The sequence below is a fragment of the Empidonax traillii genome, unplaced genomic scaffold (genome assembly GCF_003031625.1).
Source record: "Empidonax traillii isolate 1590-97213 ecotype Southwest subspecies unplaced genomic scaffold, ASM303162v1 scaffold52:size1600334, whole genome shotgun sequence".
Classification (NCBI taxonomy): domain Eukaryota; kingdom Metazoa; phylum Chordata; class Aves; order Passeriformes; family Tyrannidae; genus Empidonax; species Empidonax traillii.
In genome coordinates this window covers 684545-704790 of record NW_020955245.1, presented here as the reverse complement: position 1 = coordinate 704790, position 20246 = coordinate 684545, and the positions used below count along the sequence as shown (strand labels likewise).

At 50.0% G+C, this 20246-nt stretch overlaps 1 protein-coding gene across 3 annotated transcripts in view; it reads left to right on the top strand.

Annotated features, from left to right (window-relative positions):
- IGDCC4 (immunoglobulin superfamily DCC subclass member 4) overlaps positions 1-17433 on the top strand; it is an 87161-nt gene extending 69728 nt beyond the window's left edge. Inside the window, exons 13-21 of one of the 3 annotated variants that reach the window (XM_027879216.1) lie at positions 302-485; positions 1132-1259; positions 1447-1617; positions 2103-2240; positions 2703-2808; positions 3725-3959; positions 10827-10991; positions 12600-12813; positions 15832-17433. In XM_027879216.1, the coding sequence (XP_027735017.1) occupies positions 302-485; positions 1132-1259; positions 1447-1617; positions 2103-2240; positions 2703-2808; positions 3725-3959; positions 10827-10991; positions 12600-12813; positions 15832-15899 (1409 nt within the window). In that variant the 3' untranslated portion in view covers positions 15900-17433. Of the gene's footprint in view, positions 1-301; positions 486-1131; positions 1260-1446; positions 1618-2102; positions 2241-2702; positions 2809-3724; positions 3960-5388; positions 5470-10826; positions 10992-12599; positions 15097-15831 lie in introns of those variants that run through there. The other 2 variants (XM_027879217.1, XM_027879215.1) reach the window with 2 other exon arrangements.
- Positions 17434-20246: the final 2813 nt, after the last annotated feature.

Below are 20246 nucleotides of genomic sequence, written 5' to 3'. Positions count from 1 at the left end.
GGCACGTGGCTTGCAAGGAAAGGGTAAAGGGAGAGCTACAGAAGATGAGCTTCAGGAAGGACAATATCAAAATGGGGATGGTCCCAATATAAGGCAGCTTCCTCTGACAGTCACTGCAAAATGCACTGGAGGAATTGGGAAGGAGAGAAAGGAGCAAAATATCCCCCTTCCCATCAGGGTTGTTACACTGAGTGTGAGGTTTGCACCACCCCCAGCCGAAGGGGAGGAGGAGAGTTTTGGGATGGGCGGTGGGGACATTCCTGTCACACACATCTCCACATCTCTTTGCCTTGCACCACAGATCCCCCTGTGCAGAAGGGTCCTCCTCTGCCTCCAGTCCAAGTGTATGCAGAGTCCAACAGCTCAACTTCCATATGGCTCAGGTGGAAGAAGCCTGACTTCACAACAGTCAAAATTGTCAACTACACCGTGCGCTTCAGCCCCTGGGGCCTGAAAAATGCCTCCCTCGTGACATACTACACCAGGTAAACAGGGATGCCCAGGGTTCAGCTGCCATGGATTGCTCATGTCAGCAATGAACGCAGGGCAGGAGCAACCTGCATGGAATTTCCAGTACTTGGCAAAATCCTGAGTGCTGGGAACATCTGCCGTGGTCACAGATAATGTTCAGAACTGCTGAGATGCCTTTGGCTTGAATACAAGGAATCATTTACTGGTCTCTGCAGATCTTTTTTGATCTGTTTGGACCTTACACACTTGTTTCTCTATTAATGACATGGCTGGGTGCAATTATGGCCAGTCTCAAAGCACTGATGATTTGTGAGATGGTCCTCACAAGTTTGGTCTGTAAATTGCTAGAGTTTAAGCAGTTACAATAATTTGGGGATGTATTTTCCGTCTGGATTCCTGAGCAGATTTTCAGCCTCTAACCAGGCTGTTTGCAGGCTTTTCCATGCAAGTACATCAGAAATGGTCCTGGAGACTGGGAACTGCTTTGCTCTGTGCCTGGGAGCTGAGTGTTCATGCACTCACGTGGCTGCAGGAGACAAAGTTTTAGGTGAAAGACCAAATACTGTAAGAGTTAGGATAACCTTTTAGAGTGTTCCTGGTGAGGTGACATGGGGGAACCATCAGGTGTTCACGCCCTTGTGCTGTGTCCTCTCTCTCCAGCTCTGATGAAGACATTCTCATCAGTGGGCTGAAGCCCTACACCAGGTACGAGTTTGCCGTGCAGTCCAACGGTGTGGGCATCGACGGCCCCTTCGGCAGCGTGGTGGAGCGCTTCACCCTGCCCGACCGTGAGTACTGACGGCGACTGAGCCCCGACTTGTCCTGCTGTCCCCTCAGTCTCTGTCAGTTCCCTCCTGATGCACCCTGAGAGATGTGGTCTGAGCCCCGCTCTGAGCTCTGATGTCCCTGAGAGACACCCTGGGGCGAATGTTCTGCCGCTCTTTCTGTGCTCAGGATGGGTCTTGTCTCTGCCAGGCCCCTCCACTCCTCCGTCTGACCTGCGGCTGCACCCGCTCAACCCCTACGCTGTGCAGGTGCACTGGTGCCCGCCTGCAGAGCCCAACGGCATCATCGTGGAGTATCTCATCCTCTACAACGCCAACAACACCCAGCCTGATGACATGTGGACCTTGCTGACGCGGGAAGGTGAGCCTCCTCCAGGTGCTGCACTACCCCACCGCTCCTCCTGCCTCCTTCCCCCCCTCAGCCCTGCTGCCCTGATTTTTGCCTCACCAAATATTGAAGAGCTCCCGGTGCCAGCTTGCCTGGAGCACATGCTAAGCCTTGCTCCTGGTTACATCAGAGAGAGCAGGGGCACAGCTACTGAGAGACACGAAACCAAACATGTCTAGGGCTGAAACAGCCATTGTCACCCAGGAAACATCCCGCAGATACAGGCTGGCAGCCAGTAATTCCTAGAAGAACGTGTGCCAGCAGCACCATGTGCAGTCTGTATCATCATCAACAAGTTCATTAATACTGAAGAGGTGTATGAAATGCCTCTTGGAGCTCATGTCACAAAATCCCTCACTTCTGGAGGTCCAAGCAGAATTCCCTTGCTGCTTTGCTGCAGCCTCTGAATGGTCTTGAAACTGCACATTTTAAATTTCTTTTGACTTGCTTTCGGTCAGGAAATATCTTCAGCACTGAAGTGCATGGCCTGGAGAGTGATACAAGGTACTTCTTCAAGATGGGAGCAAAGACAGTCGTGGGATCCGGTCCCTATTCCAACGTTAAGGACGTGCACACCCTCCGGGAGAAGCTGTCTGGTATGAATTCCCCCCTCAACAGTGACGTTTCTGATTGCCAAGCCATTGCCTGATGTCGCTGTGTAGGACGTGAGATATAATTCTGTGTAGGCCAGAGCAGAGGGTCACAGCACAGCCCTCAGATGTGCAGCTCCAGAACCCATCCTACAGCCAAACTTCATCCCTCTTCCCCTTCCCAGTTCCTCTGGAAGAGCACATGCAACCTTTCTGTAGTGTGAGATGAATTAATGTGCACAGATGCCAGTTTACCTTAAGCTGCTCTAAATTGTCACTGCCAAGGAATCTTCCTCCTTTATGTGTATAGAATCTTAGAACCATGGAGTAGTTTGGGGTGGAAGGGACTTGCAAAGGCATTGCCTGTTGGGTTTAGTACAGCTGGTGCTTCTCTGAACACGAGACCACTTTGTACCTTCTTCCTGCTGGCAGCTGAAATAGTGTATCCATCCTTCCTTCCCCTCCTAGATGTCCTGGATATCCACTCTGTCACGGGGATCATCGTGGGGGTCTGCCTGGGGCTGCTCTGCATCCTCTTCTGCATGTGTGCCAGCTTCCGAAACAGCAAGCACAGGTGGGTGTGAGCTCACCTGGCAGCAGGGAAAGGAGGCTGCTGTGGAAGGACACAAATACACCGTAAGCTGCATCCCCTGTCCAGCTCTGCTGCCTTGGGATCCAGTGTAGGACACAGTTAATGCACAGCTTGGATCTTGGGAGTGCTGGCTGGATAAGGAGTATATTTAGTATAATCTTTTCACTGATTTATTTTCTCTTCAATTTGTGTTCTTAGAATAGTAGGGGTTTTTTTGCTTTTCAGAGAAGCAAAAGCCCCAAGAAAATGGAAGAACCGGATTATTACCTTTGTCTGTTAGTGTGGGCAGTGTTTTGCTTCTGAGGTTGGACAGCTCTAAGGATGTTTGGAAATGGTTTGTTAACTTCCAGCTGGGAAAATAATGAAAGACTTCCCAGTGAGTGACAGGCTGGTTTAAGGAGGATTGGACGCAGCCCAAAGCCCCCTGCTATCCCAGGGGTCTGAATCCAGCCACAAGCATTTGGAAAGACCACGAGCAGAAAACAGCTCAGTTGCTGAGAAGAGCTTTGAGCTTACAGCAGATCTCAGGACTAGGGACAGGCAGCTTCTGGAGTCTTGTCCTAATGTGGCCACTGAACTTTCCTGTCCTGTTGCATCTCTTACCTGTGAAGCAGAGGTGACAGGAGTGACACAGCTCACCATGGGCCAGGGTTAGTGAGTGTCCTGCTCCAGTGCTGGGACTCGTGGTGTCTGATGGCTGTAGGATCTGCAGGGAGAGCTTGGCATCCCTCCCTGGGATTTGTCTGAGCTTTGGGATTAGCAAGGGTGGTGGAGATGCATCTGCAGTGAAAGCTGTTACAGTGGGATGTGGACAGAGGATCCCCTTCCTCTGGAGGGGCAGGGCAGGGCTTGGGCCGTGGACCAGCTGAGATGTCAACTCTCGCTTGTTTTCCCTCAGGGAGGCCCTGCCAGGCCTGGATTCCCAGGCTGCTGGCAACCACACGTACTACCACCGGAGCAGGCAGGGGATGGCTGCTCCCAGTGCCACCCTGGACTCACATGAGCTCGAGTCCCTCATGTCCCCACTCCCAGAGGATGCCCCCGTGCCCCTGGGGGACATCACAGAGCTGACAGAGGTGCACAGCCTCATCCACACGAGCCTGCCCGAGGACATCCTCCACGGGAAGAGGAAGGTAAGGACACAGGACACAGGCATGTGGTGACTGGGCTCACGCCCAGGGCAAGAGCCTTTGTTTGGTGTGTGGTGCTGGGCAGCCAGGCTTGGATCCCGTCCTGGCTCTGCAGTGCTGGCACAGCTGGTGCTGGGCAGCCATGCATTTCCCTCTCTGTAAAACTGACTGGCTCAGCCTCGGCTGTCAGATCTAATTTGGGATCCCTCTGCCTCCTACTACTGCTTTTCACTTCCTGGGCCAGTGATCCCTCATCCCAAGAAGCTGCTGCCAAACTTGGTGCTGCAGAAAGGTGCACTTTTCCTGTTGCTGTGGCATGTGGATGCTGTGAGGAAATGTCATGTCTAGAGCAGACACTCAGCCTTTTGCTTGGAGTAAAAGGAGCTGTGTCCATAAATAGCGTATCCATTGGAATGCCCCAGAAGATAAACAAGAGGTGAAACTGTGGGTTTTTTGTGAACCTTATGTTTTAAGTAGTTTTTTCCGGCCCTGCTTGGTTTGCCTGACATTACATTGTCTTTCATTCCTCCCTGCCCATTTTGTCTTTCAAGCTTGCCTGAAACATTTCATTCCATTAGGGAACCTTTAATTGGCCTAATTTAGTTAATCTGTTTATGTCTCTCTTTGTAGCCCTGGGAGAGCATGTAAAGTAATTAGGAGGTTCAGTAAAACAAACGCGTTGTGAGCACGTGGGATTTCAGGTTTGCATCAGCGATGCGCTCGTGGGTCACTGGAGGGAAGGTGAGTTCGGGTACCTGGCTGACCACGAGCTCTGTCCTGGCTGTGAGAGGCAGTGCAGGTGGGATCTTTTGGAACCTCAAAATCTTCTGCTGAGCTAGAAGACACCTTTAGTGTCCCTGGGAGCTGAAGCCGTGCCCGTGGCCATCCCCGCTGCCGTGTCAGATCAGCGCTCAGCTGAAGGAGAGGCTGTTTGTTTGCAGCCAAACCACATCCAGGGATTGTGATGGAATGTGGCTGCCTGTCTGGACCCAAGCCCAAGAGTGTGAGGAATTTCCTACAGCTCTTCCTGTTAAATAAGGAACAAATGTTTTCAGGGATGGGGACTTACCCTTGAGAACAGGTCGGGGTGGGGGGAAGTTCCCTTCTTTGTGAGGCCTTTCTGGGGGCAGCGTATCCAGATCTCTTGCAAGGCAGGAGGGTTTCTCTCCCTGCAGGGGTTTAAACCAAGATGTGCATGAGTGCAGAGCAGGGGCTGGAGAGGGCAGTGCCAAGGCCTGGCTGCTCAGGGCTCATCCTGAGAGCTGGGGCCCTCAGAGGCTGCCAGTGACCAGCAGTGAGTTATGATCAGAGACCAGAGCTTTGGGGAGAGGGACAGTTCTGGCTGTAGGGTCTGTGCCTTCATAATTGGATGGGGAAAGGCTACTGAGTGTTAAATTCACCGAGGATTTTTTTTTTTGATGGATGTGGGTAGGCAAGCAAGGGTCAACTGGGAAGCAGCTGCAGCAGCCACGTGGAGAGCAGCGTTGTCACCAATGCCGGGCAGGGAGGGCGAGCTGGCAGGTGGAGGAGATGGAGTGGTGGCCCGGAGCAACAGGCTGTTGTTGCTGGGAGTGGGCACTGGAGGGAGATGTGCTCCCATGCAGGAGAACCTGCTCCCTCCACTGCCCGGCTCCTGCTGGAAGTGTCACCTGAGCACGTTCCATCCTCTCTGTGCTCTGTATCGGTACAGAGCATAATCAAGGGTGAAAAGACTCAGAAACACATTTATGCTGCAGTTGCCGAGGGGCCTCATGTCTGGAGGGGGTTGTGATGTTCCCTGGCTGGGTGGTCAGGGAGTTGGGCAGTTCTGGGGCAGTGCACACCTGCCTGGTGCCCACCAAATGTGAACCAGGTCTGAGCAGTCCAGAGTGTGTACATCTCCCTGCTTGTACACAGTGCTTCTAGTCGAGGCCCTGGAGTGGGTGTGGGTTCCTTGGGTTATCCTGTGTGTTCCAAATAGCTCCATCGAGTCTGGAAACCCCCAGGGACCCTGCCTGGAACAGAGTGCTATGGGAGCTTTGCACCCTGCAGTGACCAGCTGCCTTTGGTGCCTTCTCTTTTCTCCTCTCATGCTGTGTGTGGTTGGGGCTGGGAAAACCCACGGCAAGGAATGTGATTGAGCCATAGGAAAGAGAAAATCCTCGTGGAAGGAAATTCCTGCTCCAGCCTGGCAAGGGGAAGCTCCCTGGGGTGCTCTAGGTTGGATAACATGACTGGCAGTCTTAGTCAAAAAAGAGAGGAAGTGAGAAATGTCTGAAGGATCCCTTAAATAACAGTGTCTCGTGTCACCACAGAGCTCAGGATGCTGGCTGGGACAGACTCTTGATGCAGTGCTGCTGCCACTGCTGGGCAAGTTGGTGTGGCTGTGACCTCCAGTTGCCTCCTTGTCTCTCTGTCCTCAGGTTACGCTCCCAAAACTTGGTTTGTGTTGTCTGGATGGCACTTGCCGTTGGTGGTGGCAGTGATTGCTGCTCTCTGCCTGCAGGCTGCTCACATCCTGGCCTTTGCTTGGCATTCCATGGATTATTCTTTCTTGGTTTTATTCTTGTGGCAGCCTGAGGTTGCAGTGGAGGTTGGAGGCTCCGTGTTGGGAGTTATACAGACACGAAGAGGGGACTGTCCCCGTGCCGTAAGGAGTCAGAAGTGAGCAAATGTCACTTTGCAGGTGTGAGGCCAAAGGGCAGAAATCTTTAAAAACACCGAGACTGGAACAGATTTCTGCAAAGAATTTCAGGAAAGGGTTTTGAGATGTCCCTTTGGTTGTTTTCAAGATCACCAGTCCCTTTGAACTTATGGCTGTGATTCCTCTTGAGCTGTTACACATAATGCAGTGTGGAGGTGCAGGTGGAAGGTGGGGCAGTCCCAGAAGAGTCTCGTGCCCCCCTGTCCCTGCCTGCAGGACACAAAGGTGCTACTGCAGCTGAACTGTCAGCACAGGGCCCCTCTGGATGCTGGCAGCTCCACTGGGCAGCAGAACACAGCCATTTAGACACCCATTTTCCTTCCTTTCTGTGTTTCCCAGTGGTCACAGGGAAGGATTTATAAAGACACTGGCGAGTGATGTTCCTCTCTTACTGTCTTCTCCTTGCAAGTGACTCCTCCCTGATGTCCTGGTATCCCCGTTAGAACGGACACCGCTGAGCACAGGCTGTGGGGACACAGCTCTGTCTCCCCTGACAGATGGACTGAGGATGATGAAATGGCTCTGCTCCAGACAGCTCTGTCACTGCTGCTTTTGGGCCAGGCACTTTAGAGGGTGGGGGAGAATGTTTAAAAAGCATCTGCTTTCCGTGGAAGACTTCGGCTTTTCATCGAGTGAAGCCAAACCCAAGCGTTTTGGCTTGGAAGTGTTTGCTGTTGAGCTCCTTGCGAGCTGGAACCTTCCTTGCTTGCCGCCCTGCTCCTTCCCTGAGGGCCTCCTTCCCGCAGGACTGTGTTTCCCATGAAGCGTCCCTGGGACTCGGAGAGCAAAAGCTGTAACACATCAGGGAACTTGGATCTACCCGGGTTGTTTGTCATTTTCGTGTTGAAATTTTTGTGCGTGGAAAAGAAGTCCCAGTGTTTTCTGAGAAGTCTCAGATGAGAGCTGTGATGCTGGTGACAGCAAGCAGAGACTCTCCTTTATCTCTTAAGGAAGAGGTCTGTGTTCTGTTGCATCCCAGCTGTGGGCAGGGATGTTGGGATGTTTGCGTGACACGGAGCTCTCCCGCTCCCACCAGCTGTTCAGCAATCCTTTCCCTCTGCTGTGACACTCTCAAAAGCTGGGCACATCTGAAGTGTCCCCAGCCCTGTTTTGCACAGGACTTCAAGCTCCTTTAAATAACCATCCTCATAAAACAGGGGAGGTTTCAAGTTGAACTTTTCCCGCGTGTTCATTCTCAGCTCATATATTTGCATGGAATCGTGACTTGTCACTGAGAAGGTAACACGATCTAGGCACGTTTTTACCAGCCAGGGTTTCTATAAAAAGGCTAAAATGAGAAGGCTTGTTTGCTTTGATAAGGATTTAGCTGTAATGGAAATGCCTTTTATTGGAAGATGTTTTTATTAGTTTTCATTCTCGTGTTTGCAGTGAACTGACAAAGGGATTTTTCCCTCGTTAAATTAGTGTTAGACTGACACTCCTTGCTCTTTGCCTTCGTTACTCTGTTGTAAAAACCAAGAGAACATTTCCTTCCATCAGCCACTCACTAGCCTCCCTCAAGTAAAGAAATTAGTATCATTTATTACACCAAAAAATGCTACTTAAAAAAGCAGCAAAGCTTTCAGGCACACAGGATTTCTTCAGGTCTGTGATGAAAACAGACCTGCAGTTAATTGCCGCTGCCCAACCTTAGAGCCTAAGCCCCAAGAGGGGTTTGGTTTTTGCCTTCTTTTTTTTTTTTTTTCCCCCCTCTCAAACATAATGTGCTCGAACAACATGTGGGACACAGGCCATGTTGTGTGGCTGATGGTTTTTTCTGTTTGTTGAAAGTTGCAAACTGGTACAAAACAAGTTTGTTCTTCGTTGCAGCCAATTTCAGCCAGAGCTGAACAGGCTGTTCCCAGAGTCATCAAAACCTATGTAAACATGGCAGATTGACATTTCCGCTAACAGATGGTCCATGGGGGATTGCAGTAGAGCTGCCTGTTTCTTTCCACGTTTTTCGGTATTCACAAGATGCCTGCAAGAAGGTTTTTGAGTTTGCTCTGTGTGTGTGTGTGCGCGTACGATGCTCAGATCTCTCTGATGGCAAATACGCACGCAGGCATCTCTAACAGGACACACATTTGGTGCATGTGTGCAGATTTGTGTAGGTTCGGCGCCGAAATCTCCAGGCAGTATTTGCTCAGTAACGTATGTTCCTTGGAAGAGGCACAGAAGCCATCAGTCAGGGATGGAGCTGCAGAAAGCCTTTCAGATGGCAGCAGAAGCAAATTGAACACGCTCCTTGATCGCTCGCGTGTGGAGATATTCCTTATTGTGGGCTCTCTGTGATCACTTGGTTGATTTCTCGCTATTAGAGCGTAGCTTAATGATTGTCCACTTAGAAAGGGAGCAATTAGGGAATGCTTTTGGCTCAGAATATATTGTCGAGGATTGCAGAGAGAGAAATGGCAAAGACACTGCCTCGAGCATCCACGTCTAAATTAGCGAATGCTTGATGGCCACCGCGCTGGGCTTGGACGTCACCGTTCTGCGGGGTGCTGGCATTTCAATGAGCCCTTGCACTACTTGTTTGCTAAAAATGACATGCAGAAGCAGCAGCAAAGCTGCTGTGACTGGGGAGCGGTGCTGGGATGTAACGCAGCTCTGCCTCCCACACGGTGTTGAGCCCCCTGGGTGAGGGTGCACAGAGGGCTGGGGGACGGCCCCGGCCGCCCTTCACTCACACACGAGCACCTCAGTGTCCTCTGGCCAGCCCCGACAGCACGAGGGAGCATTCGCTTCTTGCTAAATAGCTGACTTAGGAATGCCTGGCTCGCACACAACATCTGGTCGTGTATTTCTACCTAATTTCCAGCCAGATGGACCGAGGCACAAGGAGGTCAAATGACTCACACAAGGTCAGGCTGATGTCAGAAATCTCCTCGCTGTCTCGGCCGGACTCGCGCTACGTTGGCGGTTGTTGGGATGGATCCGGCCTAGGGAGCAGCCACATGTGCAGAGCAGGAACTTGGGCTTCTCCCGCTGACAGGGAGCGATAGGTGGTCAGTGGGTTTGAAGAGATGGGCTGTACATCTTCCCCCTGCACAGCCATCGTGCTCACACCACCAACATTCAGTGTGCACGTGCACACTCACTGGTGTCAGGGCAGGATTTTCTCTTCTTCATCCTTGCATCACCTCTCTTCCACCCAGGCAATGTGTAACATCTGTGGAAAGAGGCCAGAGTGTGGTCCTTAAATCTGAGTCTGTGTGTGTATATGTATGAGTAGTAGCAAGGCTGAGCTCAGGTACATGCAGGACAGCCCAATAAAATCAAAAGCTGGAAAGAAAATACTGTTCTGCCTGTGAACTAATAGTCTGAGCTGTTAAATAACTTCAGCTCTTAAAGACACACATTTCCCATACACAGAGGTGTGCATTCAACAGTTTATTGCAAGGGGAAGCTGAGAGAACCCAGAACAAATTGCGTTCAGCCCATATAATTTAATTAGATCTACAAACAAGGTAACACTGGTTGCCCAGGGGACTTAAAGCTGAGCTAAGAATTGCTTGGTGGTCTGTTGCAAAAAAAAAAAAATTAAACAAAATAAGGCCCCCAGTTTTGTGCCTCTGTGTTGATGGGTAATGTCAGAGTGTTTACCCAAGCCCTGGCTTGGAGAAGGAATTCTGTTCTGCAGAGCTGGCAGAGTACCATTGTCTCCAGCTCCTACTGGAGCACACAGGCCAGTGCCCACAGGTGAGGGTCCTCCTCGCTGGTGCCAAAGCAAATACTGGGATCAGCTCCAGATTTCCCCATCCCTGTCCCTTCCCAGCTCTGCTGTATTTCTCGGTGGGCTCGTTCTGCTCCGGGCTACTTGTAGTTCTGCAGGGAGCTGATTTCAAGGGACCTCTAAATGATGTCTGTGCCATGATATACCTGTTGGTCTCACAATGCAAGAATCAGTGGAAAGACCCTTTTACAACCATCTGGCATCTTTTAAATCCGTGCTCCGCATCAGCCCACGTACCAGCAGTAACGCCACTTCTAAGGCAGCGACTGTACGAGTCCATTGCAGAGCAGTTTCGTTTTGATGCCATCACAAGTGTCCTCCACCTTTATGGTATTTTCCTTCCCAACCTGCGCTTTCCTTTTTTCAAGCTGCTTCTCACGTCTCTTGTACCAGGCTAAGAATCTGTGTGTGTGGTAACTGGATCTTTTCTCCTCCCCCTTTTCTCCTGCAGGCCTCGTGGAATAAATCGGCCGCCCAGCCCTGGACGAACAGCATTGCCAGATACGGGGACACCATCACCAAGGAGCCCCTCTCTGCTGTCAACGGGTCACTCAAGCTCCCCTCCAGCGCAGGGCAGAAGCTCCTGTTACAAGCTTTGGTTTATGATGCTGTGATGGTGGGTGTTTGAATTACTGGCTTATGAATTCTGATGGGGCTTTTCCGTTTATGTTCCCCATCTCCCTTTTTCCTTTATGCAGCCCTTTTTTGTGGGCTTGTTCTTCTGGTGACGGTCAGGTGGGCTCAGAAACTTGGTTGTCAGTGGGGCTGTGGCATTCCTGGTCTCTGAGGGCCTGGATCCAGGCACCAGCAGTCTGCTTGGAGTCTTTGCTGTGGCCATGCAGCACTCAGCCCCTTGAATGAGTTAGGAGCTGCAGAGCTCAGCACAGCCATTAAGATCTACAGCCTGATGGAGGGATTGCATTTTTGGCTGTAAAAGGAGTCAAAGATCAAGGGTTGATTTAAACTCCCTTCTCCAGATAGGGCAGAGCAATTTCCACTGCACTCGTGTTCTTTATGTGGGTGCACAGACTGGGAGGAAATCCTATTTCTGGTATTGCTTCACTGGAATAAACGTGCACTCCCATGTTTGGGAGAGTCTGTGCGAGGATTGGGATGTCTGTGCCACAGTCTCAGCAAAGCAACCTGCCACCTGCTCAGGCTGACTCTGTACCAGAAGATTTCTTTGGTTATTGTTTGAAAAAAGTTCATCCTCCACCCCCTGTAACTACTTCTAAGTAACCCACCTATGTTTCCTTCCTAGACAGTGGTGTGAAAATCAATTATACACAGGATGTAATTAGCATTGTGGATAGAGTTAAGGCAGTGTTTTACAGCCCAATTACAGGGCACCGTTTACAGCACAGCTTACCCAGCAGAGTTTGTCAACAAAAGGAGAAAAGTGTTAAAATATGTAAATGATGCTGGAAGTTGGCTTCAACAGAAAAGAGCAAATTACTCGTGGGATATCACTTCCATACCCTGAATTGTCTTCTTGCTGCTACATCACACTCAGCCCAGAGTCTGAGCGCTGATTGCCTAGAGAGCTCTTTGTGAGCTTCCACAATAATTTGTCTGTTAAATTATTGAGTGATAATCTCGTGGAATGACCTGCTCGTCAGCCAGATTTGTGGAGATCTGTAGCCTGAGCTCTGCTTAAAACACTGCAGAGCAGAACTTACTGCTTTCTTTCTGAATTCAAGTGCTTGAATTTACACAGGCTTTTGCAGGCTGTGACCAGGGCTCTAAGGAACACACACTTGGTGATATGTAGCCAAAATTAAAGCAGGAAATTGAAGAGAGCCCTGCTATCTCTCTCTGAAACTGGTTTCCCAGAGTGCTGCCCACTCAGCCTTTGGAAATCTGGCCTTTAATATGGAAAGAGACTGGCGAGTTTTGAAAATTGTGGTCTTTGACAGAGAGTCAGAGGAATGGTTGCTCCAGCCTGCCAAGAAACTGTGGGCAAGTCACTTTGCTCCCTTGGGACTTGCTTTCTCGAACATAAAATAGGAATAATGATCCCGAGGTGATCTGAGATGCTTCTTAAGACTTCAGCTCTGAGAAGCACATCAAGATAATGTTTAATAGAGGCATGTGTATATCCCATCTCACTCTGTGGGATTAAAAAGAAATACATTTCAGTGCTTGGTTGGGTCACAGCCTCAATTATCAGAATTTCACTTACTTTGCCTTCTTTTTTTCTTATTTCCCCCCTGTTTAATAACAGAATGAAACAAAGAAAAGCCACCCACCAGCCAACCTCCACCAAGTGGAAGCAGAGGTCATTGTCCATTCTGATTTTTCAGCCTCTGACAGAGACTACGACTCCCAGCTGCACACCCTGGAGAGTGAAGAGACAGAAATCGAGGACCAGGAGCCTGAAGAGCTCCCCTCGGGAGAGCTGGCTCTTCCTGGCTCTCCCAGCTCCCAGCAGGACACAGGCCAAGTGTTGGTGGACTGCACAGGGAATTTGGAGGCTCAGGCCCAGGCTGACACAAAAACTAACAAACCAGAGGCCGTTTGCATCCCTGGGCTCACCAACGGCTTCCACAGCCATGGAGAAAGTCTGGATTCAGTGGAGAGTGGAGACTCAGACTCCATCCAGGAGGATGGGCGGGATGTGCAGCCAGTCAAGGGCCAGTTGCTTTCCACGGCCCCGGAGGAGGCCCCGCTCTGCAGTAACTCTGCTTTAACCAGTCCATCCTCAGCATGTGAGAACATGGCACATGTCCACAGCCACAAAGAGTGACCTGAGCTGGTGCTGATCACGGCAGAGCTGAGAGGTGCTGCCTGCCCTCGGCTCACGGAGCCCAGCAGGAGCTGAGCAGGCACAGCCCCTCCCAGGGTGGGGCTCGGACCCTCAGCTGGGCACACGCCTGCAGGAAGCCAGGAGGTACCTTGGGCAGGGCCATCTCCTTCCCGCTGGAGCTGGTGAGTAGCTGGGTGTCGGTGGGAGCAGGATCGAGCGATCTGCCGAAGCCTGGCGCAGGGAACCACCACGGAAAGGAGCCCTTCTGCGCTAGACTGGGGCTGTCACTTCTCCGGAGTCCTCCAGGCGACTGGCAAGACATCGTGTGATGCTGGGAAGTGGCAGAGCACACTGAGTGATCCTCCTCAACTGCCTCTGCACCGGCAGCGCTTGGCACTGCCGACTGTGCCGGGATGGATCCCGTCCCAGGAGTCCCGGGAGGGGGTGGCAGCCGACGGAAACAAACGCAGTGAGCTGCAACCACCAGCCTTTTCTGCCCTCCCGTGGTTAGAAGGATTCCCAGGCTCTCTGTAACTTCTACTAGCAGGCTGGTGTAGTGGCCTTTTATTACACACTCTACGAGTGCCTCTAACAACTTGTACTATATAGAACCTTCTGCAGCGTCTGGGTCATTTCACCAGCCTGGACTTTGTTTTATGTAGGTTCTTGTACCTAATATTTTAGGTACACATCTGTCCTTTTAATGTACAACATGTATTTTTATTTCCTTGGAACATCTTTACATTATTTAATTTTATAAAGTGGAATAGTGTGTGGTATAGAGTAGCATTTTTACTACTTCTCTCTTTCTTTATTTTTTCCTCCCTAACAACACAACTACCTCATGTCTGTTGGAGAAAAAAAAAAAAGCAGTAGATATCTACTCTTTTGTTATAGTCCATTATAGGTTTTAACTTATTCTTATACTGCCTTTTTCTAAAGAATATGTTTGCACTGGTTGTTGACTCTTTTTTAACACATAGTGCTGCGGATCTGATGTCTCTCTTGCTTTGTTTCTTTGACACCTTCCCTGCAGCCTGAGAGTTGGGTTGTGTCTCCCTGTAGGACTGTTTTTCAGGAGCTGCCAAAGGGGACTGCTCCAGCTGGTGGGATGTCGATCCATCTCTCCTTAAAAAGCTTATAATAATGAAGAAAAAGAAGAACCAACAACTGCAAAAGTAACTTGCTATCTTGGGGACATCTATTTCTTTTTTTGTGTGTGCCCAAGAGGAGACATCTCAGATGGTTTTGATTTCCAGAAAGCAGCACTCAGCCTTCTGTAAGCAGTGGACTTGCTGAAGGCTTTGGATGAACAAGTGAAGTTTTCCAGTCACTTCTGAGAGTCCTGGCCAAAGTGCTTGTGGGTGGTTTTTCTTTTTTTTTTTTTTTTTTTTTTTTTAAGAGCAGAGCACCACCAGAGCTTTAAAATGAAGATCAAATCTTTGGTCTCATATCAGTCAGTCTGGTTTGAAAATCACCCGGTGACTCTTCCTGCTGATGCTGTTTGCTTACTGCTGACACGTCTCGCAGCCTGGCCCTGCTGGGATTGGACTTTTCTCCACCTTTTCTTTAGCCCTGCACCAGGCCCGCAGAGTTTGACTGCAGATGATACTGACTGGACCAGCTCCGCAGGGATAACAAGCATTGGTAACTCTCGTCATGGGTGTTTGGGAAATGTTTTGCCTTCCTGGAGGATTCAGAGATCTGGTAATTTGTTTGTTTAAAAAGTGAAGGAAAACATGCCCATCTCCCTCATTTCCTTTTGAAATTCCCCCAAAGCTGCATAGGGGAGCCATGTGCTGACCTGAGATCCTGTAGAAGGCTTCAGATTTTGGGTTTTGTGGTGAAATCAGGATGGAGGTACCACTGCTTGCAACAAGGAAAACTTTACTCTGCCAGCACCCTGTGCCTGCATCTGTTGTGAGGAGCCGTGTCACAGTGTGCCCTGTGTGTGGAGCTGAGCTGGACCATCTCACCTTGTTAGCTCCAGCTCTTCAGCAGAGGAGAACCTCCAACCCTCCATGTATCCTATTGGGAAGGATATTGGAGCGTCCACCTCTCCCCAGCCTGCAGCCTGTCCTCTCAGCACGACACACTGTTCTGCTGACCAGCTGGATTTCCAGTTGCTGCACTCGCTCTCTTTGCTCCAGCTGCTGCTTGGTGTCCTGAGGAGTCTCAGAAATGCTGTTCCATGCTCTGAAGAGCCATAGCTCTGGAATGCTGTGGGACAGAGACTGGAAATCAGTGCCAGCAAGCAGGTGAGGCAGGAGTTGGTGTATGTGTGTGCTACCAGAGCGAGGAGCTAGAAAGGCAGAGGATAATAATCCCCAGACCTCACTGCCACAAGACTTTGAAACTCATGACTTAGCAGGGTTACAGCTAAGGCAGTGCAGTGTTATTGCAGGCAATAGGGGCAATTCACAGTTCTGTGGGAGTGGAGGCAATTGCAGAGGCACAAACCCTCCAGCTGGGCAGTGTCAGGCACTCGCTGCAGAGGGAGGGGGATGTTCTGCAGGTGAGCCTCAGTTCCCAGTTATTTCCATGGAACAGTCCTTGCCCTTCCCCAGTGACAGAACAGGCCCTGCACAAGCCGTGCTGCCACTGCTGGGGCGCAGGAAGGGAGGAGCAGACTTCCCCAAAAAGCTCACTCTAGGGGAGCCCTTGGTCTCTTCTTTTCACCTCCCAAACCAGTTCCTCAATCGGGACAGAGTACCTGGGGCAGGTCATGGACCAGCCCTGAGCTTTCCATCGAGGGGATGGAAGGGGATGGAGGCTTAGTCTGCTGGCTGATTTAGAAATGTGCCAGTGTTTTTTCGGGAGCTCCATTGTACATGCACCCTCTGCTTTGTCTGTACTGACTTTAGCAATCCCACAGCCATGAGCTGAGCTGCCTGAACGCTGTCCCTGCCTGTCACTGAAGGCAGACACCATTCCCCTGGATCACCTTGGGCCGGCCACCAAACCACCACGGTAGTTACATGCCCCGAGAGCTTTGGGGGAGATGCAGGAGAGCACAAACAGTTTTGCTTACACATACCCAAAATACTTTGTCTCCTCGTGCCGAGGCTTGTTCTGGTCTCATTACACTTCACCAAATTGTACCAGGATGTGAGACTGGCAGCGTTTGGATGTCCAAGAACTGTGGTGGCCGTGGGCTCACACACCAAACCTCAGCTCCAGGAATCCAGGCCATTCCCCTGGAGCCAGGAGATCACCCCTGGCCGGCAGCAGCGGAGCTGTCCCTGGACCAGCGCTTGTCCACACGGAGTGCTCGGTGTCTGTGTCCAACTCAGCTGTGCCCCAGGTCCCTCCTGCCCGGAACACGTGGGGACCTTTCAGCCCCAGCTAGAAATGAATTGAAGAAGACACATAATACACACTTGATGTGTAAAGCTGAAACAACCAGTGCATATATTTTTTTATCATGGAATAAGTAGCTTTCTTGCAGATTTCTCGCAGGCACACAAACTGTTGATACCTTTGATTACCCATCATGCTTAATATCTGTTCCTGCACACCGGGCTCCTTTCTCCCTTTTCTTCCTTTCAGTAACACTAAAGATTATTGCTGTTCAACTTTTTTTGCTGGTGTATATTGTTTTACATTGTTAAAATGTCAGGTTTGTCTCACTGGCATAATTTTGTAGTATTAATGTTACTGTTTGGCTACACAACTGTATATTCCCCATGCTGCTGTGAGGGTCACAATTCCCATCCTTTCGTTTCTTTTCATTCCTTGTTACATGAAAACCACGACTCAGATAAAAACCTCTATCAGCTTTTTGTTGATTTGATTTCTTACTTAACAGGCAGCAAAGTTCTGGCTTAAATAGTTCAAATGAGATAACTTATAATTTAGGGTTTGAGAATCTTTTTACGTTACTAGCTAACAGTCCTGAGATCAGCCCATATGTAAGAAAACAACCATTTTACTAGAGCACTGGTTTTGGTCTCCTTAGTAATAGATGTTTTGAAGGGATCATTGTGTCTTTTCTAATCAATACTTTTGTTAGAAAAGCAGTGTTTAGTCCAGCAGAAATCTACCATCTACTTCTGTTATTCTATTCCCTTGCTTGTATTTTGAAGTTAAATTTCATTTAATTTTCTGCACGGTGCATAAGGATGTGTAACCAGAACTTGATCTCGTTTGAAGGTTGTGTCTGTGTTTGGTTCCATGCTGTACTTTATTATAACTTTCTTTCTTCAGAGACTGTTCTTACTCCACAAATACTCTTTAGTGTTAAAGTGTAAGAAGACATTGTCCTTATATTCCTTAACTAATGGGTTATTAATAAAATGTTTTAAAAAAAAAAGAGTGGAATTTGTCTCACAGTTCAGTCTGTTACAGCTGTGCAAGGCTGTACCTTGCTGGGGGAAGCAGTGGTGGGAGCAGGATGCAGGATTCACCCTCAGTTCACTGCCTGAGCTCATCACCGTGAGGGCTGGGAATGTGGGATGATAGTGGATGCCTGGTTTCTTAGGGATTCTTCTGGAATTTCAGACAGGGGCAGACTTTGAGTTCATTAGGCACTTCTGGATGCTTGCTCATTTCTCAGTTTTGAACCCATTCCTACAAGGAAAAAGAAAAAATATTTGTCCAGTTTCATGCTTCGTCTTGCTGGGGAATTTCTTAATGGGAAAAACAAGCAGAGGAATCCAGCAAATGAGTGGTGAGACTTCTCTTGGGTGGCACACTGGGCTGAATGCTCAGTGGCTTCTGTGCAGGGATATTGGGGAGAGGATATCTGGCAGTGTCCGAGGACAGGCTGTTAACCTCCCGTGCATCTCCTTTCCTTCCTGGGACGCATCCCCTACTTTGATAGATAGTTTCCATTATTCCTTTATGCTGCCAGGTCTACAGAGCCATAAAATCTCGTTTTATCTGCATTACAGAGGTAATAAATCTGCGCTTAGCAGCGTGTTCTCTGATAGTGGTTAAAGGGAACCCTGTCAGATGGCGTAACTCTGATGAGTCTTTCTCCTAATGACAGGTAACCCCACAAACAAGCAACGAAGCACCTTTTGGGGAGGGGGGTGGTGATGGGTAACTCAACAGGATCCTCAACAGACACACAGAAAACAGTTTCTGCAGAGAAATCAGCTTCCAGAAGCAGGTCCCGGGCTTGTCCCACCACTACTGGCACAGCTTTTGGCTCAGTGCCTTGAGGTGGGTGCCACAATTTGGCTCCCGCTCCCTATTGCTCGCTGACCACAAAACAGATGCTGAAACCCCGTGTGTACGTATGTAAGGGAGAGGCTCCCAGGCTGTTCGCAGGCAGGGAAACCACAATTACATGTGGAATAATAAATGGAGCGAATTCAGACAAGTTAATCTCCCACTTCATCCGCTGAAACTACTAATGGTGTCTTGGGGACCTCAGTTTGCAGTTAATTGGTGTAAATCAGGAGCACAATTGGAGCTGATGGAAATTCGCTGTGCAAGGAGTGAGGGGTGAGTGACGCCCTCTGAGGGCAGCTCTCTTGGAGGATAAACTTGTGGAGAGGGAGGACAGATGGGTGGGCAGACCCTGTGCCACTCTGGCAGGAGGGAGGATGGAGGAACAGACCCTACGAGCACTCTGCAGGGTAGGGTTTGGAGCCTCAGTTTGGGCTGGACACTGTCACTTCTATAACCCTGCTGCTTTTCCAAAGGCTCCGATTTCTGCTTGCAGCGTGATAAGCAAATTCCTGCCTCCAGTACAAAGCAACTTTTCTAAGCCCTCATGGTTACAGAGCATTAGAAAAACATGAGTGCTCTGAATTCCTGCTCTCAGTTGGCTGCAAAAGCCCCAAACCTGCCTTTTTCCTTAAAAAATCTCACGTTTTTTCACACAAGTCCTGTTGTTTAGCAGGACTGCCACACTCTTCCAATTTTTGAATGGAATTTTGGCACTGTCACCACTGTAATTTGCAAGATGCAGGGCTGAAGCTGGTGATGCCCTAAGCAGGTACCTGCCTCCCTCAGCTCCTGGGCCCTGCGAGTGCGCACAGCAGCACCCAAAATCTGTGGTTCCTGGGGAAAACAGCTCTGTGAAGCACATGGTGCTTTATTTCTCTCGGAATTATTAATTTCCACAAGCCATCCTTGGTGACAGCGGCGTCCTGGAAGCTGCCACAAGCCCACGATGGCTGTGAGCGTTATAAAACGCTGGTGGGGCCCCATGGCAGGAGCCAGGGAGTCGGAGCAAGAGCACGGCTGGTGCCAAAAGGTCAGGGACAGCGCAGAAATTCAGATGTTACCGAGAGGCTGGCGGAGCCAGAGCAAATTCCTCCCCAGCTGAAAGCAACCTCGTACAGCTCAGCCCTCCACTAAAGGAGGGAAGCTTTAATGTGGAGCAGATGTAGTGACGTCTTCTTTCCTCGTTAGCTGATTCCGACACGCTCAGGGTGCACCATCCAGGGGAGCCTAACATTGCTCCTCTTCACAAAGGGGTTTTCATCAGGTGTCAGGGAATGGTTATATGGTTTAGAATAGTCCATCGAGATCTGATTTTAGTCTGAAAAAAGAAATTATTAGGATCCACTTTTATTTCTTCTTAGTTGTTTTCTCGCCAAGCAAACGCCACAAGAGACACTGAGCTGTCCTTGCAGAGATGGCTTTTGCTGCTGACAGTGATGATGGGAGTTATGTTTGTGGAGAATGTTGGCCGAGGGACAGGGCAAGATCAGTTGGAAGGCACAAAATACTGTGTGGGCGCTGGGGCTGAGAACTATATAGGGACACATTATCCTCATTTCATGCCAGGAGAGCAGACAAATTATCCTGCTGTGGCAGGATTTAGGAGCAACTCATCCCTTACTGGGTCCTTCCTCACTGGGGCCTCTTCCAGGGGGAGCAGGCTGGTCCAACATCTGCATGAGTGACCCGGGTAAGTCATCTTAGGATAGAGCTAAAATCAGGAGCACCGAGGTGGGACAAGCCAAGCACTTCTGTGAAGGGAGCCCCGGGGAGTGGGACTGGTGAGGGGAGACCCGTGAGGGGGCTCTGATGAGAGGGTCCTGTGAGGGGAGAAGCGCGAGGGGTCCCCGGTGAGGGAGACACGTGAGGGGAGACCTGTGGGGCTGCCTCAGGGACGGCAGATGCGTGAGGGGGAGCCCCGTCAGGTAACACTGGTGAGAAGAGCCC